At 37.8% G+C, this 26,522-nt stretch overlaps 1 protein-coding gene across 2 annotated transcripts; it reads left to right on the top strand.

The window, feature by feature from the left end:
- Positions 1 to 326: 326 nt before the first annotated feature.
- LOC143750545 (kinesin-like protein KIF2A) lies at positions 327 to 22,522 on the top strand. Of its 2 annotated transcripts, XM_077243680.1 has the most exons (21): positions 327 to 536; positions 1,627 to 1,721; positions 5,957 to 6,085; positions 6,597 to 6,651; positions 8,245 to 8,355; positions 9,549 to 9,649; positions 10,315 to 10,410; positions 10,528 to 10,582; positions 10,674 to 10,836; positions 11,461 to 11,551; positions 11,663 to 11,726; positions 11,792 to 11,883; positions 11,969 to 12,111; positions 12,193 to 12,397; positions 13,270 to 13,380; positions 13,484 to 13,551; positions 14,749 to 14,862; positions 19,108 to 19,246; positions 19,319 to 19,420; positions 20,395 to 20,530; positions 21,345 to 22,522. In XM_077243680.1, the coding sequence occupies exons 1-21, from the start codon at positions 476 to 478 to the stop codon at positions 21,428 to 21,430; spliced, it is 2,217 nt and encodes a 738-aa protein (XP_077099795.1). In that variant the 5' UTR covers positions 327 to 475; the 3' UTR covers positions 21,431 to 22,522. The 2 variants fall into 2 exon arrangements, with proteins under 2 accessions (XP_077099795.1, XP_077099796.1); XM_077243681.1 differs by lacking the exon at positions 14,749 to 14,862 and having other exon boundaries at positions 330 to 536.
- The last annotated feature ends 4,000 nt before the right edge of the window (positions 22,523 to 26,522 follow it).

Raw genomic sequence — 26,522 nt, 5'->3', positions numbered from 1 at the left:
TCAAGTTAACTTTTTTTCACATTTCAGAAATAATCAGCCAAGTATATATATTCTGTAAAATAAAAATGTTCAGGTCCATGAAAATGTGAATAAATAGAGTATAACTACTGCATAAATATAATTTAGTACCATAAAATCCCCTAAAAATACGAAATATTAAATAAAATACATTATCGAACTAAAATATAGTACTATAATTTAATTGAAATAAAAAAATCGGTTAGTTTTGCTTAAGAAAAAAAAAACATAAAAAATAAAATAAAAAAAACTGCTGGACAGATTGTGTCCACTGCAACTAGACAAAAGAGGTTGATGTGACATTCTGTGATGGGTGTGTGTGTGTGCGCTCTGCGCATGCGCACTCATCCGTCTCTCTCTCTCTCCTGACCTCCTCCCGGGTTTTGCGCTGCTGAACAACTTCTCCAGTGAAACCCGCTGAAATATAGGCATACAGATCCTGGCACACACATGAGGCATGGCAGCTCTCTTCGGGAAGATCCAGATCGGCATTTATGTGGAGATCAAGCGCAGTGATGGTGAGTCACACCCAGCAGCCGCTCGTTTATCAGGCTGAGATGCAGTTTGTCGGTGCATCATCTTTGTTTAACCGGGTAAAGCCGTTAAACACAAGACAGCTAGTGCAAACGACGGGAGAGGGTCGATATAGAGCCATGCATACATATCCAATACCTTAATCCTTGGCACGCGGTTGTATTGCATGTTTTTAGGATGCATGCTCCTGCTAACCCGTTAGCGAATTTACTAATTCTACTATGGCGGAGGCTTGACTCATAATTATTAATGAAGTCCTCCTGACGTTGCTTGGTAACCGTTTTAGAGCGTCTAGTCGCCGAATCTACTTAAGCCACAACGTAAACAGAACGATTCGCTGGCTGATAGGCGCTTACCTGCTAATATCTGCCGTTCAGCCAATCAGATAAGCGCACTGGGTAAACGTCACAGTACGTCATTAATATTCATAAGGAAAGCCTTCGCCATAGTAGGTTCGTAAATTCGCAGTCTCTTAGCATCCTCCCTGAGGAAGACGCCCAGAGACATCTCCTGCATTTGTACTGCTGTTTTTAGTTTATTATTATTATTATTTAGTTTATCGTCATTCCTGCAATGTATACGCGCAGCCAATTTTTCCTCTCTTTAATGTACATGAAATAAAGCATTAAGCTTTGGCCTAAATGTTATAGCTGGTCAGTAGTCCGTCCATAGTAAAGTTGTGTGGAAAGCAAGTGTGAACCCTACAATTTGGTTGTTAGTTAAGGTTATTCTACAACTTTTATCTTCCTGAAGTCTATTTATTCCGTAGTTTTTTTAAGTAATCATGTATAATGTGCAATTAGCTGGTCATTATCGCAAACCAAACTGACTATAGGCTACTTATATTCCTTTCATAATTTGTGCCCATTATATATATATATATATATATATAAAATGGGCACAAGTTATGAAAGGATATATATATATATAGTGTGTGTGTGTGTGTCATATATTTACAAACTTTTATGTTAGATGCAATTTATCTTGAATAATCGGTTTGACAGCACTAGTTTGTAGTGTTATCACCAGGCTGCAGATCTTTGCAGTAAACCATTGTTTTGTTATCTATTTCAGGCAGAATACACCAGGCCATGGTTACGTCACTGAATGAAGACAATGAGAGTGTGACGGTGGAGTGGATTGAAAACGGTGACACAAAAGGCAAAGAGGTGAATTTCTGATGTTCATTTTTAATATGTCCATCATGTTGGCATAATGCACTACAGACAAAAACTTGTATGATTCCAGCAGAGTCACCCTTCTTGCTTTCATGAGCCATATGTTTTTAAAATGACTGGAGTTGTACATCTCTCATAGAGACAGATATAATATTGATGTGTCAGGACGATCAATGAAGATTTATTCTAAAGCAGCTTTTGTATCTCTGTCTTAAATAGCTTCCAGGTTTATCATGTGCATTAATTTGTGCATAAAATACAAAGACCGAGCTTTTATCCTTCACATGTTGCTCTTTCATAACTCAGGAGAATTAATAAAGGTTAAGGCCTGGTTTCACAGACAGGGCTTAGTTTAAGCCAGGATTAGGCCTTAGTTCAATTAGGACATTTAAGTAGCTTTTATAAACATGCCTTAGAAAAAAACATCACTGATGTGCATCTTGAGACAAAACAATGGCACTGACATATTTTAAGATATATCAGTTCAAGTTGCTTTCAGTTAAAACAGCTCAAACATGCATTTTAATCTGGGATTAGTTTAAGCCTTGTTTTAAACTGAAATGATCTCCCTTTAAAAACAGGAGAAATTTGTGTTTCTAACTCACTTTTGGCATGTCTGGGTGAGGTTAAGAGCAGGATGGCTTGCAATTTGGTTCAGTTAAACCACGGAAAAACAGAGATTATGATATTAGTGCCAGTCAGAAGATGCTATATTGTTACTAATTTAGGACCATGGTCAGCCTATTGTCATGACCAAATAAGCAATATAGGAATTGTGTTTGATCTAGAACTGAAATTCGACAAGCAGACCAACACTGTGGTTATGAGTTGTTTTTTTCCCAGATCAGGTCTACTGCTTAAAAAAAAAATCATTCTGTTGATAAAAGATTTAGAGAAGTTCATTAATGCCATTAATTTGGTCTAGTTTGGATTACTTTTATGTTCTGTATGTGGGGTCCTGTCTAAAGGTGATGATACACGGGGCAACTTTTTGAGCAGTGTTGCTGGGCAATGTTGCCCTCAACGGGCAACCAGATGAGACACAGGGCCCACGACCGATCTAAATTATCCAGATAGAAATGTATTGCCCATTTTCAATGGGAAAGTGCCCAAGCAACAATCGCTTGGCAAGATTGCCCAGCAACATTGCTCAAAAAGTTGCCCTGTGTATCATCACCTTAAAGGTCGACCGATAGTGGATTTTAACGATAACTAGGTAAGACCACGCTGGCTGATAACTGATTAATCAACCATGATTAGTTTTTAAAATAGATACTGAATGAAAACAAACATAACACATAAAATAGTGCTGAACTTTAAAATTTAAAAACAGTACTGTACCATGAAACTTTATTTGCTTCTATTTTAGAACTCTTGGTTATCTAATCACAAAACAAAAAATAACAAAATTGGTATTACAGTGACAATAAAAAAAGAACTGAAATCGAATGCATTTCTGATTTGTTTATTTTTCTGTCGGCTGCATGAAGATACAGTTTGCTTTCTCATGTCTCTAGCTTTAAATATACAACTTCGCTGCATAACAAACGCATAAAGCGGACCAGCTGGATATAAACTAGCAAATGGATGGTAACAATCTTGACATTAAACATTTGGGACGGACTTTTTAACCGCTTGAGGTACCACTAAGTCCTCTCAGCCTCCGCGACAAACATACTTCTCTTATTCACTAATGCAGTATCTAGTCAACAAACTCATTACTTTTTTTTAATGAAATGAAAACATGTAGGATAGTGTCCTCTATAACATACCGTTTCATTGTCTGTTTATCCGCATCTGAAATGTCCCGCACTGTGCGGTGCGCAGCCTGACGTGTCAAAACAAACTCCACGAAGCGTCAGTGATAGTTTTAATTTCACGTCTAAAGTCTGCTCACCGTACAGTACAGCAGCTCCAACAACGGACACAACCCTGAAAAAATATCTGTATGGATTTTTGCCAATAACTGGTTGCTGGAACAATTTCTGTTATCGGCAAAAATCCATACAGATATTTTTATGATAAATGCCGATAAATCAGTCGACATCTAGTCCTGTTAGACCATTATTTCATGCTTACAGTTAGTTCAAAACATGCTGGCCAGGCTGCTTGTGAGTGCTACAAAGAGTGCTCATATCTCTCCTCTTTTGTCCTCGCTCAGGTGGCTGCCAATCGACAGCAGGATAAAGCAGAAGGTCCTTCTGTATGTTTTTAAAGCAGTGCATGGAATGACTCCTGCTTATATGTCTGAGCTTATTACTTTTTCGGCAAACATCTAGGTCTTTAGATCAACTAACAAGTTACTTCTTACTATCCCTCGAACTCATCTAAAACTTAAAGGGGATCAGGCCTTTGCTGCTGCGGGTTCGAGGCTTTTGAATGGTCTTCTGTATAGAGCGGTCACATCCATAAACACATTTAAAGCTGGTGTTGAAAACTACTTCTTGTCATTAGCCTTTAAGGAGTTAGGCTAGTATGAGAATGTTTTGTTGATCCCCTTTTTAGGTTGTTTTATGGTAATGTATGTACAGTATTTGAACGTTGATTGTAGGCTACAGCACTTTGGTCTGCATGTCAGGGATGGCTCGATATACCACCATTTTGGCTTCGGTACAGTAACACAATCTAATACCGTAGTATCGATATTAAAACGATAGCCTACCATACGGGTATTAGGCTACGCATAATTTTACTCATTCTCGCAGGTTTTGCGTTTATAAAGCGGGAAATTTCCGCAGATGTTTAATAGCAAACTAATCAACACAGATTATCACATCAAATCAGTCATTTGAAAACTTTCTTGTTATAAGTAATTTCAGTTTATAGTCTACTGCTTCTCCCCTCTCTCTCTCTCTCAAAATGAGCAAATGAAAAAGTCATCGCGCTTTCGATATAACGCCCTTTCGAGACAGCTGACGGAAATCAATTGCCCACGTCTTTTTAAACATTGCCAATTTCAACATCCAAAATATTGTAGGCTATAAATCATAGCTCTTTTAGAGACGTTTTTCTTTCACATCAGCACCGCGCACACACACAAACCGCCTGAAAAGAGCTCGCGCATTCCAAATTGAGTTGTTTTTCCTCCAACAGTCAAATACACACAATATTGTCAAAATGTCCGTCTTGGTGAGTATTCACATAAACACAGTCGGTGATGTCTTACGTAAATGTAAGTGTATGCGTCATCGCATGTATCAGATCTGTGACGCTGCTGTCTGTCACTAATAACTTTTGTGACTTTAATTTTAAGGATTTAACCGTGTAATGTATTAACAGTTACTATCCAGTGTTATTTTACATTTGATCACTTTATTCTGTTAGACCTACCTAAACGTAAGTGGAAATACTGGTTCTGATGTGTCAAATGCACGCTGTAACATCGTGTTATTTAAAACGATATGATATGTATGTGCGTTGATCAGTGTTAAAAGAAAATGATTGTCTAAATTAGATCGTTTGAATGATGCACTCTCACCTGTCGATCTCTTAATGTCTTATTGTCAGGATGGGCAAGTGACAGATGCTTGGCAAGGTTTGATGGTTCTTCATCAGTTTTATAATATCAAAGTAATTCCAAAATTCACTTCTACTGCCCTGTTTATTATTAGTTCGGGGCGTATTGAGTGTGATTCAACTGCTTTATCCATTTTGTTCCTCTAGCATTTTGTCACATGTGCCGGTTTCACGTGTGTTTGCGTACAGCAGCATAAGTAGGCTACATTGAACTCTATCGGTAATAACGGAACTTGCCACCATAGTTGGCTTTGGGAAACGCACCCCTGTATAGCAGCTCAGATCATTTGGTCCTAAAGAATTGAATAAGAAATATTTGAGTTGATGTTGAGATCTCTGACCTTTGATTGCTGGTAAATCTGAGCGCACTTTGAGATCTCTTCTGAAGCTCGTCTCTGATAAACCCTTGTGCTGAGTTGAAAATCCTTCACCTAATTTAGTGTAAAATGCACCTCAGTTTTTGAGTGAACATTTCACTCAAGCTCATTCACCTTAAAATAAAAACTGAGGGGCATAAGTTCAGATCAATCAGGCTTTTGATCTTTCAGTTCTGACCGAAGCTGAGATCTCATTTGTAATTTTGTTGTCCTGTGGGATGATTATATTTAGCAGCTTTTACAACTGTGGAAAGTCCTACAGTTTGTGCTCATGTGCTGTGAGTAAAGTGTTTTTAAAACTGGCTGCCTCATGCTCTCATTTCCTGTGAACAGATCGATTTGGAAAGCATATTTGCACTAAATCCAGATATTGCACCTGAAGAGGAAATCCCACAAAGTCCTGAAACCCCTCCGCCACCCGTGTCGAGTGCCGTCAAAATCAACAAGATCCCCCAAAACAAGGTTGGTGTCCATTTCGCTGCACCATAATAGTCGTGACCAAGAGAGAAATTAGTACAGCGGTGGACAGATGATTGTAGCGCACTCAGTCTGGCTTTTATAATTTCTCAAATGGATTTCCAGACATAAAGTCATAAAACACTGTTTTCAGTTTTTACGTTTAAATCAATGCAGGCTGGGTAAATTCCCGTCGTTAAACATAAAAAAATCACTAAAATAACTTGCATTGTGTCATCCTGCATTGGGAGATCACCCATAAGCTCTAGTGCATGAATCATTTAATGATGTATGCATGAATAATTATAAGAAGATGTAACCAGTTGTAATTTGTAATTATTAGTAAAGTACTTTTCCATTTAATAGACTGTCACGCAGGCTCTAGATAACTGTGAACACAAAGCTATAATGTGGTATAAATTCACTGAGAATGATTTGATTGTGTAGATTATTTTGTAGCTAGATTGCAGACTGGACTTTTCAAAACATGATTATTTTCTTGATTCATCTTTTGTAGAATCGCCGAACTGTAGCGCCACCAAAAAATGAAACTCCTGCAAGGGATAATCGAGGTATGATGTACAAGTTATTAAAAATTGTTGTTGTTTTTTATCATAAACTAGTACAGTTACAATTTTAGTCTTAAATTCTATTCATTTTCGCGGGTATTGATTTCAACAGTATGTGTTTTAAAATAATGTATTTGTTGCATGGGATTATAAAACACTTTGATGCTTTAAATCATTGTTACTTTAGTATTATTTATACAATGTAGCATTTGATACATTTTTGAATTAGCTTTTATTTATATATATTTTTGTTTTTTTAATTTTAGATAAAATTGTGCTCATTAGTTTCTATTATTTTTTTATATTTCTGTTTAGCTTTAATTTTCTTTTTGTACTAGGGCTGCACGATTTGTGGAAAATAACATATTGCGATTATCGAGGTAAATATTGCGATTGCGATATGCGATGATAAACAAATGGTTTCATGAGTCAACTTAATGTCAATAAGATATTTTGAACATTTAAATGAACATGGGACATTTAAGCAGGATGTGTATTGTGATTGTCAAAACATTTAGTAACTAAACAGAAATTTGTTAAGTTAAGTGACAACATGTTACAATGTTTACATGGTACAATGACTGGTTTTTATTATTGCTTGACACAAATTTCACTATTTCATTTGATTCCGTTCTTGATTCAATATCGTTTCATTTGGATAAATATTAGCCACAGTAGATACATGTTAATTGTTCTCAAGAAAAAAAAAAGATCTCACCTAATGCTGTAAACATTCAGAGAGCCCTGTCAGCTGGTATTATTATTAAAGGTTAAAAATAACAACTCAAATTAAATATAATGTGGTTTTTACTAGGCTATAATAATAACGTTACAATATTTTATTGATAAAAGTAGAAATATAATAAATATTTAATATAGTGCACATCTTTAGCAAAATACTCTTTCTATATATAATTTGTCTATCCAACGAACGTGCTATCAAATGGCTTTCCTGAGGTAAATGTAACGTTATGTGACATTGTTCTCCAGCTGTTTTATTGACCTCTTTCCGCGCATGAAAAACACTGATTGATCGATATTATATATGAGGCATAAACATTTCAGTAAGTTGTACTGTATCTTTCGACACACCTATTGTTCATTCGTGTTTATTTACTATTAACTAGTAAAGAGTAAGAGATGTTCGGTTCACGAACACGATCTGACACGTCACATTTACAAACGCCAAAACGCTGTTTGAATTTCGTAATAGATTTGACAGAATCTGAGAGCTGAGAATTAGTTTCATATCGAAAGTATCCTGCTCTGTGTAGTCTGTCGGTGTCAGTGTCCTCGTTTGCTTCGTGATTTTTCTCTGCGTGAGAAAATGGATGTGTGGCGTAAGAGCGTGTGAACATTTTGCGTCATATAATTGCATAGGCTTGACATCGCGATTGTGATATGATTAATCGTGCATCACTAATTTGTAACACTTTTTTTTATCACAACATCATTCCCAAATTTCTATTTGTGTTATTTCAGAGTTTTGATAACTTAACATGTAAAACAGTGCTAAAGAGGAGTCATAAATAAGCATGTGTGTCTAAACGGTCTGGTCTTTTCGTGGTCTGTGATGATGTGATCTCCATTATTCAGTCTCTGTAGGTACGACTCGAGCGCGGCCGAGTCAACAGACCGAACCTCCTCCACCAGCGCCCGCTCCGCCTCCACCGATACAACACCAGACCCTACAGCAGCAGCAGAACGGTACCACACAAACACATCTCACAGAGATTAAGACTTTCATTCAGCAAGGATCCATTTCATTGATCAAAAGTGACAATAAAGACATTTATAATGTTAAAAAGATTTCGGTTTCAGATAAATGTTGTTCTTTTGAAGTTTATATTCATTAAAGGATCCTTAATGTATCAGTTTTCACAAAATTATTAAGAAGCACAACTGTATTCAACATTGATGATAATCAGAAATGTTTCTTGAGCAGCAAATCATCATATCAGAATGATTTCTGAAGGAAATTTCTGAAAACTGGAGTAATGATGCTGCAAATTCAGCTTTGATCACAGGAATAAATATCTAGTTCAGTCATGAAACTCACTGATTGGCCTCCGCGGATCCTGCAGCCAATGAGATTGCTTGCTCAGCATTTAAATAGTCTGGTTCATTGTTTGTTGTAGTAAGCTGGTCCTCTGAACCCCTCCACCTCCCCCAGCTCCACCTGCCTAGATCTGCTGTCAGATTTATATATCTATTTATGCAGCAGCATCATATCTTACATGCTTACAGCAGTGTGTCTGTGTATCTATTAGCAGTGCTAAGTCCATACTTGCTCTGTAGCAGCAATAATCAACAGCAGCAGCGTAGCAGATCTAGTCCACCAAGACCAAATACATTAACATTGCCATATTCAATAACATGCTAAAACTATTCCAAGGATTGTCATGATTAAAATTACATTAAACAAAATTCAAATAGAAAGCAATTATTTAAAATTGTAATTATATTTCTGTTTTTATTGTTTTTGATCAAATGCAGCTTTGGTGGGTAGAAGAGACTTCCTTCAAAAACACCGACCCCAAACCTTTGAACAGTAGTGTAATTATTGTTGAGATGTTTTATGAATCTGTGAGTGTATGAAGAGACTCCAGCAGTGATGGAGGAGCTGAAGGGCTCTCAGCGCCGTCACAAACGACTGTTGTCTGCTGTCACACCAAAACAAAAGCAGCATTTAGAGTTGTTGTCTCAGAGATGACCCCTCATGATGCCATTGTTGAGGGATTCACTCAAACACATTTAACACAAGCTAATGCTCACTGACTTTGGAATTATGTCAAAGAAAATGCATATTAAAATGAGCGAATCAGGTTTAGCTGACCATTATTGTAACTGTTTGTCAAACGTTGATGTCTGTTTGCATTGAGTTTTCTGTGTGTGTTCAGCTCGCAGGAAGTCCAACTGTGTGAAGGAAGTGGAGAAACTTCAGGAGAAGCGGGAGAGGAGACGATTGCAGCAGCAGGAGCTGCGAGAGAAAAGAGCGCAGGTGACCACACACACTGTTTCTGGCGTACTGTTTCTGTGTACTGACGAGGTTGGAAAAGTTTACTGTTGCTTAATGTGGAACATTATATGTATTTAAATATGTTGTGATATGTTTTATTGCCTAATGCATATTATGATAACATTTTATTATTATATGTTTAGAAACATATTGTGTTATGTTGCTTATTATAATATAAACAATTTAATTTATTATTTCATTTTATGCATTTGGCAGACGCTTTTATCCAAAGCGACTTACATTGCATTTCAAGGTACACATTTACATTCTTATCAGTTCTTGCTTTCTGTGAGAACCGAACCTATGACCTTGGTGTTGCGAGCGCCAACGCACTACTGTTAGAGCTACAGGAAGGCTAATATTCATTTCTCATGAATATTGTTGCTTTTTTATATTGCTTTATCATAACTAATTAAGACTAAAACCATTATATATATATATATATATATATATATATATATATATGTTTTTAAAAAATATATTATTATTTAACTTGTACTTAAATAAATAAAACTGAAATAGAAATTAATATAAATAAAACGATATATATACTGAAAAAAAATGTCTCGACTGATGACATGACTTAACATCTCAAGTTAATATGTTCTAACTCTTACAATATTAACTGAGAGTTTTTTATTACACAGGATGTGGAGGCAATAACCCCTAATTATGAAATAATGTGCATGATCCGAGACTTCAGAGCGAGTTTGGACTACAGACCGCTGTCCACTGAAGATCTGGTGAATAACTACATCATTACCACTCTGTTATTATGTCATTTCATTTCCACATGATTTATCAACAGTTTTACATGGTATTCTAGTATGTATGTATTAATTATATGTATATTTTCTCAGATTGAGGACCACAGGATATGCGTGTGTGTGCGGACACGTCCACTGAACAAGAAAGGTGATGATGAAATCTTTTTATTCCACCATATGTTCATGCTGTGAGTGTCTAGTGCTGTTTACGATACGCCACATCATCTGTTCACTTTCAGAGCTGACCATGAAGGATCTAGACGTCATCACCATTCCCAGTAAAGACGTGGTCATGGTCCACGAGCCCAAGCAGAAAGTGGATTTAACCAGATACCTGGAGAACCAGACGTTTCGCTTCGATTACGCCTTCGACGACACCTCCACAAACGAAATGGTGTACAGGTCAAGATATTTATTAGTTTTTCAAAGAAAGAGTGAAACTAAAAATCAAAGACAAGAGAGAGAAGAATTTGTTTTATTCAGTCTCACGCTGTACAAAATAATAATTATAAAATATTAAAATATATAAAAATATAATTTGTTCAGTCTAGCACTGTACAATGTAAAAATAGAAATATCTAGTAAAATGTATAAATAAAATATTAAACTGTATGTGTTTAAGTATATATATTAAAATATATGTGTATACAGTATATATTAAAAAAACCAAAAATATAATTTCAGTTTTGCACAGTACAAAGTTACATCATGACGAATAATCAGGTAGTGATTGACAGCGCTCTGAACCAATGGCCAAAAGCGCTCTGATCCAAAAGTCACAAACCACATTCGACAACCTATAAAATCAAAATAATTTTTTGACAATTGTAAACATTTATACAAAACTTTATTTGAAGTCGTGTCATCTTAAATTCCAATGCAGTGAAACTGCAGGGTGTGCTGCTGCCACCCATAGTTCCTGTGGCCATGTTCTTAATCAAATCTGAGCCATTTACGTAAAAAAAAAAAATTTCATATTCTGTCATGTTGTAATATTGAATGAGATCTCTGGTTTATGTGTTTCAGGTTTACCGCCCGGCCGCTGGTGGAGACCATATTTGAGAGGGGAATGGCGACCTGTTTTGCTTACGGTCAGACGGGCAGTGGGAAAACTCATGTACGTTTCTGACCGTAAACAAAACCAGATGACATCATATTACAGGAAAAGATCCTCCCAGGGGATCGTTCCATTTGCCATTTGTCATAATCGATTTTCCCTTCATTCCAGACCATGGGAGGAGATTTTTCTGGGAAGAACCAGGACTGCTCTAAAGGGATCTACGCACTCGCCGGTATGTGTCAGACCTCATGTTATTCAATGTCAATATTGAGTTATCAATATTTTCTATTCTTTCAGCACGGGATGTTTTTCTAATGTTAAAAAAAACAAATTACAAGAAGTTGGATCTTCAGGTGTACGCGACGTTCTTCGAAATCTACAGCGGGAAGGCAAGTTCTCTATTGCTCCTGAATAATGAATGAGCTCATTTAATATTCATAAAGTGCATTAAGTCAATTTTAAACGTCCGTGCAGGTGTTTGACCTTCTGAACAGGAAGGCGAAGTTGCGTGTTCTTGAAGACGGTAAGCAGCAGGTTCAGGTGGTCGGACTGCAGGAGCGAGAGGTCAAATGCACCGAGGACGTGCTCAAACTCATTGAGATGGGCAACAGCTGCAGGTGCGGCCAATCGGATAGCTTCTTTCCACCAGTGGTGTTGTTAAAACAGTTGTAGTAATTTCTGTATGCGGTTTTCCTCAGGACGTCTGGACAGACCTCGGCTAACGCTCATTCGTCCCGCAGTCACGCCGTGTTTCAGATTATTCTCCGCAGGAGGGGCAAAATGCACGGCAAATTCTCTCTCATCGACCTGGCGGGAAACGAGCGAGGGGCGGACACGTCGAGCGCTGACCGACAGACCCGTCTCGAGGGCGCAGAGATCAACAAAAGTCTCCTGGCGCTGAAGGTTTGTGCTCACACACAGGGTCCAGAACTACTTGATTTGACCTTGTTTTGTCCCTAAAAAGATATTTACAAAAGCAAAGATGAGTGAGAAATAATTTGTATCGTCTCGCACTGTACCAAGAACCAAATATAAAAATATTTTATGAAATATTTAAAAACATTAAAAAATATTAGAAATACAAAAAATGTAATTTGTTCAGTCTGGCATTTCTATATCTAACAAATATAGAAATATTTTGATGAAAATATAAAAAATATAAATATGAAAAATATAATTTGTAATAAATAATACAAATATTTGATGAAAATATATATTAGAAATATTATAAAATCGAATTTGTTCAGTCCCACACTTTACAGAGTAACAAATGTTTTTATAACAATACAAATAGTAAAATGTATATAAATATACATATATATATATAAAATATATACAATAAATAAAAATATATAATTTGCTCAGTGGCATACTGTACAAAAAGTATAAAGTACACAAATATAAATATTTGTATGAAAATATAAAAAATATCAAATATTTTCACATAAGAAATATGATGATTTATTATAAAAATATGTAAAGTATATAAAAATATAATTTGTTAATCCTCACTCTGCAGAAAGTAGCAAATATAAAAATATATAACAATTTGTTTTATTTATAAAATTAAGAAAATGTAATTCACAACTTCTGTAATGTGACCTTTCTGAATAAAACTTCAGCAGGGAATAATGATATGCATGTGGATTTGATTTGTTCTTGAAAGTAGACTGTGTTATTTTTTGGCATATATATATAAAATATTTTTTATGATAAGTTATAAGTTCATTAGAGTCATGGTGGTATCTTGGTCCACTTCTGTTTGTGTGCGACAGGAATGCATCAGGGCTCTAGGTCGAAACAAACCACACACTCCGTTTAGAGCCAGCAAACTCACACAGGTCTTAAGGGATTCCTTCATCGGAGAGAACTCCAGAACATGTATGGTAAGAACACTGTGCTGATGTTTCTATATCAATCATATATTCATTTTTAACATGTAGTGTCATTTGTGTATTAATAATTGAAAAATGTTTGTGGTTGCAATAGATCGCTACAATCTCTCCTGGAATGGCATCATGTGAAAACACATTAAACACTCTGAGATACGCCAACAGGTACGTGAAAGACACCACTGCAGTGACACAGAACCCTTCACTCTATGAGGAATCAGCTCCATGTTGCGTAACCCTGTTTATTTCAGGGCTTCTAATGCAAGTAACCTCACAGTCAAATCTGGGGCTATTAATGGAAAAAATTAATCCGAGAATTCCAAGATTATGGACATATTTGACCCTTTATGTCTTTTATACAAAATATGAATATAATGTTCATTAATACATGTATATTAAAAACAGTATATTATACATGTATTAATACACATTATATTAATATTCAATTTCTTTATTTTATTTATATATAAAAATTGTTAAATTCTAAAATAATATATATAATTCATTATATTGTATTTATGCCTAAATACACTCTTTTTATTTTTTTAATTTATATTTTTTATATGCATACATTTAACAAGAATATAAAAATGGAATTCAAGAGTTTAAAGAAATGTAATATGTAAAAACATTAAATTATATATATATATATATATATATAATACATTCTATAAAATGTTTATGTACATATCATATTATTCAAATTATTTACATAAAACAAAACTTTATAAAAAAACAATTTATAATCAAATATATTAATCATTATCTTTTTACATGGCATATTTTTGTGTTTAATGTTTGATAGACAACTATTAACCAATGGCACTATCTATATACATATTTTTTTCATAAGAATTCATAAATATAATTTAGTTTAATTTTAATGTTGTAAAAACAATATAATACTTATATTATATAATTATTTAAAGAAACATTGTATTTATTATATTAAATATGTATTAATAAACATAATATTAATATTCAAATTAATTTTATTTGTTAATGTTTGTAAAATTCAATATATTTTTATCATAATATATTGTATTTATGTGTATGTGTGTGTGTGTATATATATATATATATATATATATATAAATAAATTAATTCTAAACATTCTATAAATAATACATATTTATGTATTTATATTATATTCATGTTATTAAAATTATTTATATAAAACAATCATTTGTACATTTTTAAAATGATTAGAATCATTATCTATTTACATAGCAAACTATTAACCAGTGGCATTCACTGCTAGAGTGTATTTCACGTTGAACTCTTTTCCACTGATGATGAATCAGGAATGTTTGTGTAATTCCCGTCTCTCTGTCTCACTGCCGTCTGTCATCCGGTCTTCAGAGTGAAGGAGTTTGGGATCAGCCCTTCCGACATTCCCTTCTCCCAGGGGGGGGGCGGTCGCTCCGAACACTCTCCTACCTACGAGTACGATGACTTTGCGACCTCACCCAGCAGGTCTCACCCTTTTCCAGTTTTCAGACAGAGCCTCCATAAGAGTCCTGTGTTTCTAACGGGTCGCTTCACTTTCAGTTCAGAGAATGCCTCTACATGTGCGTCTTTCCCTTTTTGGTCGGCTGTTATTTTTCCCTTGTTTTTTGAGTCCATTTGTACCACATTTCAGGCATGTTTCAGTATTTTCTGTTGCGTTTTGAATGTTTTTTCATTGCAGCTTCACTAACATTGGTTTGTGTTTGCTTGTGCCTTATAGAGTGGATGGAGTCCATCATTATCATGCTGCATGATCATGTGTCTGTAACAAACCATTTCCATTGGTTTATTGCGTCATGATGTGAATACCTCATGCTTTTATGTCGTCGCTGTCGGGTGGAAACCTCGTATTACCAAAACCACTACTTTTTCCATATATGATCAGACAAAATCAAAATCAAGCTCAATGGCCAGAGAATGTCAGATATGTGTTTGTCCGTCATCAGAACAGCTGTATCTGAGACAGTAAATGCATTGCATTAAGTTCATCAACTTACAGGTTATAAAGTTTACTGTAGCTGTACAGTAAGCTGTTTTTTTCTGTCATAACCAGTTCTTTATTTACCATTGCACTGCAAAAAAGCAAAGACGCTCCAAACTGTGTGCAACACTTGGTTAACCATAGAGGCGGGTGGAGTTATGAGCTTTTATCACACAAGCTCTTTTTAAAGGTGCTCTAAGCCAGTGGTTCCCTACCTTTTTTTGTCTTAGACCCCCTTTTTCCCAAGAAAATATTTTAGGGTCCCCCTTCACATTTAATGATATTGTCGCTCTTGTAAGCTTGCAACAAGGATGACAAAATGTTTAGTTTTTAAACAAAATAACCAGATATGTTTATGCACAAATAATAGCGTATAATGTTGAAAATACTACAACAAAAACATCAGTAGGCCATTTGTAATTTAAAAAAGTAAGCCTAGGAGTAGCCTATTAGAGCTGTAGTAGGGAGTTTTGAGAAAATGTTGACTTTTGAAAATTTGAACAAGCACAACTTACAGGTCCAACCCCCTTGCTCTCTGCTACGCTACAGCCCTCCCTCCACAGCTCCTCCCTCCACAGCTCCTCCCCCACAGCTCCTCCCTCCACAGCTCCTCCTCCACAGCTCCTCCCTCCACAGCTCCTCCCTCCATAGCTCCTCCCCCACAGCTCCTCCCTCCACAGCTCCTCCCCCACAGCTCCTCCCTCCACAGCTCCTCCCCCACAGCTCCTCCCTCCACAGCTCCTCCCCCACAGCTCCTCCCTCCACAGCTCCTCCCCCACAGCTCCTCCCTCCACAGCTCCTCCCCCACAGCTCCTCCCCCACAGCTCCTCCCTCCACAGCTCCTCCCTCCACAGCTCCTCCCTCACAGCTCCTCCCTCCACAGCTCCTCCCCCACAGCTCCTCCCTCCACAGCTCCTCCCTCCACAGCTCCTCCCTCCACAGCTCCTCCCTCCACAGCTCCTCCCTCCACAGCTCCTCCCCCACAGCTCCTCCCTCCACAGCTCCTCCCTCCACAGCTCCTCCCTCCACAGCTCCTCCCCCACAGCTCCTCCCTCCACAGCTCCTCCCCCACAGCTCCTCCCCCCACAGCTCCTCCCCCACAGCTCCTCCCTCCACAGCTCCTCCCTCCACAGCTCCTCCCCCACAGCTCCTCCCTCCACAGCTCCTCCCCCACAGCTCCTCCCCCACAGCTCCTCCCTCCACAGCTCCTCCCCCACAGCTCCTCCCTCCACAGCTCCTCCCCCACAGCTCCTCCCTCCACAGCTCCTCCCTCCACAGCCCTCCCTCCACAGCTCCTCCCTCCACAGCTCCTCCCTCCACAGCTCCTCCCTCCACAGCCCTCCCTCCACAGCTCCTCTCTCCACAGCTCCTCCCTCCACAGCTCCTCCCTCACAGCTCCTCCCTCCACAGCTCCTCCCTCCACAGCTCCTCCCCCACAGCTCCTCCCTCCACAGCTCCTCCCCCACAGCTCCTCCCTCCACAGCTCCTCCCCCACAGCTCCTCCCCCACAGCTCCTCCCCCCACAGCTCCTCCCCCACAGCTCCTCCCTCCACAGCTCCTCCCTCCACAGCGGAGCCTGCCGTGAACGTGCAGGCTAGTAAGCAGGACCACCGAAGACGGCGGATTATAAACAGTTATGGAACATTCACTAATAGGGACGAAACATCAACAATATGCTTTACATTGACTATGGCCTGCCCATACTTTGACTACAAACTCCTCAAATCATTATGTATTTTGCAATACGTGTAACTTTATAATGTTGCACTCTTTCTATAAGTTATAAAAAGCTAGTAAGATAACGTTAAAGGATTAGTTCACTTTTAAAAAAACTTTTGCTGATAATTTACTCACCCCCATGTCATCCAAGATGTCCATGTCTTTCTTTCTTCAGTCGAAAAGAAATTAAGGTTTTTGATGAAAACATTCCAGGCTTTTTCTCCATATAATGGACTTCAATAGGACACAAACGTTTCAAGGACCAAATGACAGTTTCAGTGCAGCTTCAAAGGGCTTTAAACGATACCAGACGATGAATAAGGGTCTTATCTAGCGAAACGATCGGTCATTTCAAAAATAAATAAAAAACTTCAAGTTTTATAAGCACAAATGCTCGCCTTGCTCTGTTCTGTGATGCACGTTCGTGATCCTGTTCGAACTCGTTCATCAAAATCGAAAATTACTCGAAAAAAGATTCGTTCATTTGGATGAACGAGTACGAACAGTAGAGTCACGAACGACGTGATCAGGTGTGATCCGCGCGTACACGAGCGTGATTAACACTACTAAGACATTCTTCCTGGCTCTGATTGGTTGTTTCTGACCGGGAGCGGTGTATTTCTGCAAATGGCAATAGGACCACAGGGAGGAGCCAGAGGAGCTTGATTTTTCACTGATTATCTGTCTCATATTCTACTGTCAGGACATAATGAGAGTTTTAACAATATATTTGTTTACAAAAGTTACCTACTGAAGCTTTAATGGGCCCTATTTGAAATGCAATAACAAAAATATCAGTATTTACACACTGGTGTGTAGGGAAAAAATAATATATATAGGCTATAACAAAATGACTTGTGTCTGGGACCTCGTTGAAAACCCATTTTTTGGTCAGCCAGGGAATCGTGAATAAAATTAGCAAATGTAATCTGATCGTTTGGCGCTCTAGCGATTAATAAACATGCGTTTATTAACAGAATAATGCGTCTTGCGGAAGAACATTGTAGCTGGAGCTACTTCTCTCTGTTTATGTCTATGACGAGTCACGCAGGCACTGGGCTACACCAGCGGTACGACCCAAACCAGTGTAAAATAGTCCCAATATAAACACATATTATAGGTGTACCATAGCGACTCAGGATAAGACAAAAACACAGTTTGGAAAATGGATTCATGATAAAAAGTTACGGACTGCTGCTTTAATGCTCACTGTTCAACACTTTTCAAAATATGACGCGACTTCCCAAAGAGCTCGCTGAGGCCCCCTTGTGGGCCGCGACCCCCCTGTTGGGAACTGATGCTCTAAGCCAGGGGTAGGCAAGTTCGGTCCTAGAGAGCCGCTGTCCTGCAGAATTTAGTTCCAACCCTAATCAAACACATCTGAACAAGCTAATCAATGTCTTCAGGATTACTAAGGCTATAGGCAGGTGAGGTTTTTTTCAGTGTTGGAGCTAAACTCTGCAGGACAGCGGCTCTCAAGGACCGAACTTGTCTACCCCTGCTCTAAGCGATGTCATGCGTTTTTTAGACCCAAACATTTTTTATCACATACAGCAAACTTCTCCTCACTATCCGCTAGCTGCCTGTCCCCTGATCACACTGTAAAAAAACGCGGTCTCTGCAGACGCCCCAGGCTCCACACACGGCAACAAGAACAAACTGGGCTAACCCGCACCACGAAACATAACAAACTGTTCCAGCCAATAACCGACAAGAAGGGTTTGGGGTTTGGGGGGTTAGTGCGCTGATGAGGGAGGGTCGAGCTAGCCTCTGTTTTGTTTGACAATACTTCGAACGTCAACAAGAAGTGACATCACCCGACATCGCTTAGAGCACCTTTAATATTTTCGTTGGCTAAGTATTTGCAAAACCCACAGACTGATGTAAAGGCTGATCAATAGTAATGATTCATGCGAAAAAGGAAAAACATCAAAATACGGAGATATGAGGTTTCCGCCCAACACCGCCGATCTGCTGATTGCCTGGCGCTGAGCCGCTGTGTGTGCCCTCAGGGTGAAGGAGCTGAGCGTGGACCCGTGTGCAGTGCTGGAGGAACGAGATGGACGGAGCCAGCTGGACGTGTTGGAGGCGCAGTGGGGAGTGGGGAGCTCTCCTCAGAGAGATGACCTCAAGCTGCTCTGCGAACAGAACGTAAGAGCGCTTCACCGCACACTGTGTGTATGAGAGCGTGACATGTGTTGATGTGATGCGTGCTGTGCGCAGGAAGAGGAAGTGTCCCCTCAGCTCTTCACCTTCCACGAGGTGGTGTCTCAGCTGGTGGAGATGGAGGAGCAGGTTCTGGAGGACCACCGCGCCGTGTTTCAGGTGCGCACACGTTTTTACACTGCAAAAATCTCATCAAACTCCCTTAAAATGTCTGAATATCCTTCAATTAAGGTACATTTACCTTTGAGAAAAGCACTAAATGCTTATTAATGGAAAATATCTCTGAATATACAGTACCGTTTAGATCTTTAAGATCACTTCTGCTCACCAAAGCTGCATTTATTTGATTTAAATTACAGTAAAAACAGGAATATTGTGACATATTATTATAGTTTAAAATAACAGGTAGGTAAAATAACATTTCTATCTGAATATATTTTAAAAGGTAATTTATTCCTGTGATGCAATGCTGAATTTTCAGCATCATTACTCCAGTCTTCACTTCAGTAGTATATATATATAGTATATACATTCAAACCAAAATTTATTCAGACACCTTCAACATTTCTCACATTATGACAGTTTATTCGCTATAGTTTCGAAAATGGTAATAAAATATGACAAGAACTCAGAGTTATCAAATCAGTTGATATTTCACTGGGTTTGTCCATCCTTCTGTTAGACTGTCTCACACATGAATTATGTTGTATATCTGTCAGCTGTTAAATTTAACTACACAATTAGATAATACCAATTTAGCTCAACCAATTACCAAGAAATGCTTCATCTTGTTCAGTCTGGGGTGTAAAAAGGTCACATTAGCAATTAATGAAAAAACACTAAGCAAAACATGGTCAGGTCAAAGTGTCTGAATCATTTTTGGTCCCAATTTTTTATAAATTATACTGGAAATAAATGAAGAATTTTGGGGTATAATGTTATAGTTTACTTTATTTTGCTCTCCTCACTTACATAAATGACCTATAGTGTCCTGCACCCACTAGTAAAACTAAAAGAGTAAAATGATATCTGGTGTCTGAATAATTTTTGGTTTGACTGTTTTTTTGGTGTTATGGAGATATTTTTCTTCAAGGACTTGGCTGTGTTTGTGATGGATGCGCTGTGTGTTGTAGGAGTCCATACGCTGGCTCGAGGATGAGAAGGTTCTTCTGGAGATGACGGAGGAAGTCGATTATGATGTGGAATCCTTCGCCACTCAGCTCGAACAAATTCTGGATCAGAAGATTGACGTGTTAACAGAGCTCAGAGGTCAGTGGTTACAGAGGCATTTATAATACTGTAATAGGTGTCTTTTAAATGGGATTCATATTAATAAGAGAAGACACAAATTAAAGTACATTTAATCAAAAGAAGTTTATTTTTGGAGCATACATTTATTTTGCATGAAAATGAATTAACATTTTCTCCTAAAATATATCATCATTACTATAATGTAAATTAGATAAATTCTGCATCTTTCTCTCTATATAAAATTTCCTCCCCAAAAATATCTTATTTTAAATGAAATAATTTTTTGAATTAATGAATAATCAATAATAATTATTATTATAAAACATTATTGAAAACCATGCTGACATTAAAAATGGTCTATTTTAATAAAAATAAATAAAAAAATGCAACAAAAAAAATCGATGGCCTCTCTCTATATATATTTATTAATAAACATTATATTAACATTTAAATTCTTTACGATTCATATTAATTTATCAAATTATTTATAACGATATCAATTTATATTGGAAATGTATATAATCTTTTACATTTTTAAAATTGATATTGTTTATATGCATATTTTTGGACTAATATAAAAGGTTTAATAATAAATATGAATATTTTAAATATCATATAGTACAGTGTATGTTGACTTTGGGCTGAAAGTGAGCTGCACATTTCTTGAGTTTCACTTTTTTTTGGTTATGTTTTGTCAGCGATTGACTCCCAGGTTACACAACAGTGACAACATATTACTCTAGTGTCCCACACAAAGCTCTTTTCCTTCATGTCAGATGAAATGCTTTGTCAACTGAAGTCACACCCAGTAAATTGTTTCCTTTGGTCTCAGATAAAGTGAAGTCTTTCCGCTCTGCTCTTCAAGAGGAGGAACAGGCCAGTAAGCAGATTAACCCCAAACGTCCTCGAGCGCTGTAGCTCTCATCTCAGCAATGTCTCAAACATCTGTAACCTGTACGTGATGTGACCGTTTGCTTTCATCCCAGAAAAGCACATTTTAATTCTAGAAATCATTTCAGTTCTTACTAAAATGAATGATCGTAGAGTTTAAGGCCACGAGAGGGTGTATGTGAGATTCTCTGAGCTAATGCATGAACAAACCAGCTCTGCATCTGTCATTCATGCTTTTCAGATGTACTGTATATACCTGCTCACACCTGCTACTTGCATATCAGTTTGCCGGTTAATGAAATACAATTATGCCGTCCCAATGGAAAAGAGAATATGGTCTTGAGATTAGGGATGCATTGATATAGAAAATTTGACCAATTATTTCTACGGCTGCTAACCAATATGTCATGTTTTATAAATGAAAGCACACTAGCTGTCAGTTATGAAACACAAACATGAAAATTAATTTAAAAAAATGCCTGAAATTAGGCATATACATGTGAGAAGGATTGAATACTGTGTAGTAAAATTGGTACAAAATACAGATAATTGTACAATAATATATTGGCCGGTATTGATATGGTCTCTGATATATTGTGCATCCCTAGTTACAGTAGAAGTTGCATGACTGCAATATGGATGATCTCTATTGAGACCTACAGGAACTGACTAATTTAATAAAACTTGTCTAGCAGTGAGACTGGGTTTTTTTACGGCCAGTAAGAGCCTTTACTGTAACAAAAAACAAATGCAGGCCTTATTGCACCAAACCTTTTCAGTGAAACATTTCTAGATGAGCAACTATACATGTATTAGCTAATTCAGCTCATATAAAAGTCCAGAGAAGATCACGTGATAGACTTTTCTGATATTATGAAGAGGGATTTTGTTACCAGTGTTTTGTTTACATTTTAAGAAATATGTGAAAGTAGTCATAAAATTCTGGCTACTGTGTCATTTTTTAAATAATGCTATTAAGCATCAGTGTTCCCCATCAATGCTTTTGATGATTTTGTTCCCATCTCATTTTTAACTGTTGTTTGTGTTTAAGGGGATCTGGATCTGGACTCAGTGTTTCAATGTATTGCATTGCTAAAATAAAGATCCATCAGATGACAACAGATTTCTGGCATATCATTTTCCACTACACATAATTCGAGTGCTTTGCAGATTAATGCAAGGAAAACAAAATCACTGATTCTAGTGAATACCACATTAGGGAAATTAAAGTTAAATGATCAGGCTGTTGGGATTAAGGAAAGTTTTAAATATCTGGGAATATATTTGGATACAAGGTTGATTTTCGGTGAGTAAACAAGCATACTGTGTGACTACAGATTTAAGAATCTCTTCGATTCTTTCCCTGCCAGAGCTTTTTTAGTTAGGAACTGATTTTGTAGGAATTGTAATCAGGCTATAAGAAGATTGTCTATTAAAAGTAAAGGGATCACTTGGGGTCCTAACAGTGTCCCGATTTCGAGGATCTGATGATTTGTCACCACACCTGTGATCCAAAATGTGCAGATGATCCTATGTCCTGAAGAACATCACATAAAAAACAAAGGTGAACTACCTTGTATCAGGCATGAAAGGGGAACGTGATGGCATCAGTTTAATGTTTACAATGTGTGACGGCCTTCTTCAGACTTGACTGCAGTGACCAAACAGCACATTTTCAATAAATACTCCTGAAGATACACCAGAGTCTCCTGGTCTTTGCTTCTGAGTTTCATACAAATATACAGTTCATACCTACACACAAACATACCTATACATCCACATCTACCTACCTAGCATACCCACATACATCTATACATGCATATACATCCATCTATCTTATCCTTCATACATCTATACATCCCTACATACAGTACATCTATCTCTTCCTACCTACATACATGCGTCAATCAATCCATCCCTACCTTACATCTACAAACCTACCATTCTATCAAACTACATAGATCTATACATACAGTACATCCATCATCCCCTTCTACCTACCTACATACATCAATCCATCCATAACTTTCTACCTACCTATACATACCTACATTCATCCATACCTACCATTCATACAATACATACATCCATTTCTACCTATCTTTCTACATCTATACATACCTACATACAGTACATCTCAACCTTTCTACCCTTCTATCTATATACACTCACCTAAAGGATTATTGGGAACACCTGTTCAATTTCTCATTAATGAAATTATCTAATCAACCAATCAAATGGCAGTTGCTTCAATGCATTTAGGGGTGTGGTCCTGGTTCAAGACAATCTCCTGAACTCCAAACTGAATGTCAGAATGGGAACGAAAGGTGATTTTAAGCAATTTTGAGCGTGGCATGGTTGTTGGTGCCAGACGGGCCGGTCTGAGTATTTCACAATCTGCTCAGTTACTGGGATTTTCCCCGCACAACCATTTCTAGGGTTTACAAAGAATGGTGTGAAAAGGGAAAAACATCCAGTATGCGGCAGTCCTGTGGGCGAAAATGCCTTGTTGATGCTAGAGGTCAGAGGAGAATGGGCCGACTGATTCAAGCTGATAGAAGAGCAACTTTGACTGAAATAACCACTCGTTACAACCGAGGTATGCAGCAAAGCAATTGTGAAGCCACAACATGCACAACCTTGAGGCAGATGGGCTACAACAGCAGAAGACCCCACCGGGTACCACTCATCTCCACTACAAATAGGAAAAAGAGGCTACAATTTGCAAGAGCTCACCAAAATTGGACAGTTAAAGACTGGACAAAATGTTGCCTGGTCTGATGAGTCTCGATTTCTGTTGAGACATTCAGATGTGTAAGGAACTCAGCTTTTGGAAATATTAATAATCAATAATATCTTGTTATTATTAATTATAAATATTTGGGTCAGTTAATTGGATTAACTTGATGTGGCTGAATTAATATTACAATCAATTAATCAGTTCTTCCAACGAACTCTTTTGATTATTAATTTATTCTAAGAAAAGGGTATCTTCCATGGCCACAGAAGAATAATTATTTCTTCGCCTGTACAGTACTTTGAGCCAGTAGCAAAAACCGTGATCGTAAAGTGACTTGTATTGCAAACAAAACAGAACCAAATACATATTATGTACAAGTTTTATTAACTAAATATAGATATTTATATGAATATAAATAAACTAAACAACATACACACATGAATACATAAATAGGTTAGTGATAGGATGAAATTGGAAACCGGAAGAGGGTCTATGAGAAGAACCATCAGAATTTCATTTTCACATTTCATTGAATTGAATACTTGCATTTGTAATGGGAACAATTCTTGAAGTTGTTGAAAATTGAAGTCGTTGATGGTTCCGGCAGTGTCAAGTGGAAGTTGGTTGAGCGTTCTCTTTCTCCAGGAACGCATGGCTGGTTTGGTCAAGGCCTGGGACTCTGTTGAGGCCACGCCGAGCACCCAGGAGAAGTGAGGAAGTCGGAAGGATGGGTGATTGGAGTCGTTGTTGGTTGGAGTCTTTGTTCCAAAACTCTTGAGATTGTCCTTGGTTCTTTGTGAGAGAGTCATCTCTCTCCTGCCTGTGCCCATATCTGGTTGGATCGAGGCCTGCTGGGCCCTGGGGCCCCCGTGGAGGGGGCTCCCCAGTAACACCAGAACATTGTTGCGGCTGGATGAAAGAACTAAGAGAGGGAGGTCACATGTGGACTGTCTCTAATAAGGCCTGGAAAAGATCCTCCCCTAAGGGTTGAACTCGACCAATCAGAAAGGTGACATGTCTGAGAGGGAAAGTGGCTCTTAGTTGATTTACGGATCTTTGTCCCTAGCATGATTATACCTTCATTAATGTTCAGATAGCTATAACACATCCACACTGCATTCTAGAAGAAGGTGATGTACATCGAAGTGTGAGTCATTAAATGAGGATTAATTAGGTAGGAGGCATGATACAGGTGAGGTTACATTGATCGTTAGTTGGTTGTATACCAGGATACATACCATAATATATACCTAATAGTACACGAGACAGTAAACCATTTACACTGTTTCTTTCAGAGTTTTATGCATGTTCATTTATAGATCAGTTAGTCTATGATTAATGCAGCAAAGTCTGTTTTAAAGAGGGTTTCTGTTTCATAGTCTCTCTCTTGAGTATGTGGCCACATTCCTCGGAGGTCGTAAAATCTCCTTATCGTGCCCTGTAACATGACACTGTTTCTGCCCTTGTGTTTGTTCATTTGGGCTGTGTGAGGAGTTTCATAAACCTTTGTATATAATGAATAATTAGTATGTGTCTGATTGGTCCATACCCTACAGATGGTAGAGTCAGAATTTGGCGTAAACAGAATGAGAACATGGATCCATCATACCTTATTACCATTGTGCAGGCTGGTGGTGGTGGTGGTGTAATGGTGTGGGGGATGTTTTCTTGGCACACTTTAGTGCCAATTGGGCATCGTTTAAATACCACGGCCTACCTGAGCACTGTTTCTGACCATGTCCATCCCTTTATGGCCACCATGTACCCATCCTCTGATGGCTACTTCCAGCAGGATAATGCACCATGTCACAAAGCTCGAATCATTTCAAATTGGTTTCTTGAACATGACAATGAGTTCACTGTACCAAAATGGCCCCCACAGTCACCAGATCTCAACCCAATAGAGCATCTTTGGGATGTGGTGGAACGGGAGCTTCGTGCCCTGGATGTGCATCCCACAAATCTCCATCAACTGCAAGATGCTATCCTGTCAATATGGGCCAACATTTCTAAAGAATGCTTTCAGCACCTTGTTGAATCAATGCCACATAGAATTAAGGCAGTTCTGAAGGCGAAAGGGGGTCAAACACAGTATTAGTATGGTGTTCCTAATAATCCTTTAGGTGAGTGTACATACATACATACCTACCTTTCCACCTAAATCCATCTCTACCTACCATACATACTTTAATTAATTTCACCCAAATTAACTCAGACCATACTGCCATCTCTCACTCCAAAATGAATACAGTTAATAAATATAGAAAAATACAAAATTGTGACTAAAGACGTTCTTTACAAAGGAAAGTACATTAAAAAATTATTCTTGCAGAGTGGTTCATGTCACACATTCATAAAGCATTATAAATCACAGAAGAC

The sequence above is a fragment of the Siphateles boraxobius genome, unplaced genomic scaffold (assembly GCF_051911475.1).
Source record: "Siphateles boraxobius isolate OS27281-9 unplaced genomic scaffold, OSU_SipBor_1 25, whole genome shotgun sequence".
Taxonomy (NCBI): domain Eukaryota; kingdom Metazoa; phylum Chordata; class Actinopteri; order Cypriniformes; family Leuciscidae; genus Siphateles; species Siphateles boraxobius.
This window is presented reverse-complemented; position numbering and strand designations above follow the sequence as displayed.

Coding starts and splice junctions, on each gene's coding strand:
- LOC143750545 (XM_077243680.1), top strand. CDS start 476: ATGGCAGCTCTCTTCGGGAAGATCCAGATCGGCATTTATGTGGAGATC. Junction 11,884..11,968: donor TCGAAATCTACAGCGGGAAG/GCAAGTTCTCTA, acceptor ACGTCCGTGCAG/GTGTTTGACCTTCTGAACAG. Junction 19,247..19,318: donor AGCTGCTCTGCGAACAGAAC/GTAAGAGCGCTT, acceptor TGCTGTGCGCAG/GAAGAGGAAGTGTCCCCTCA.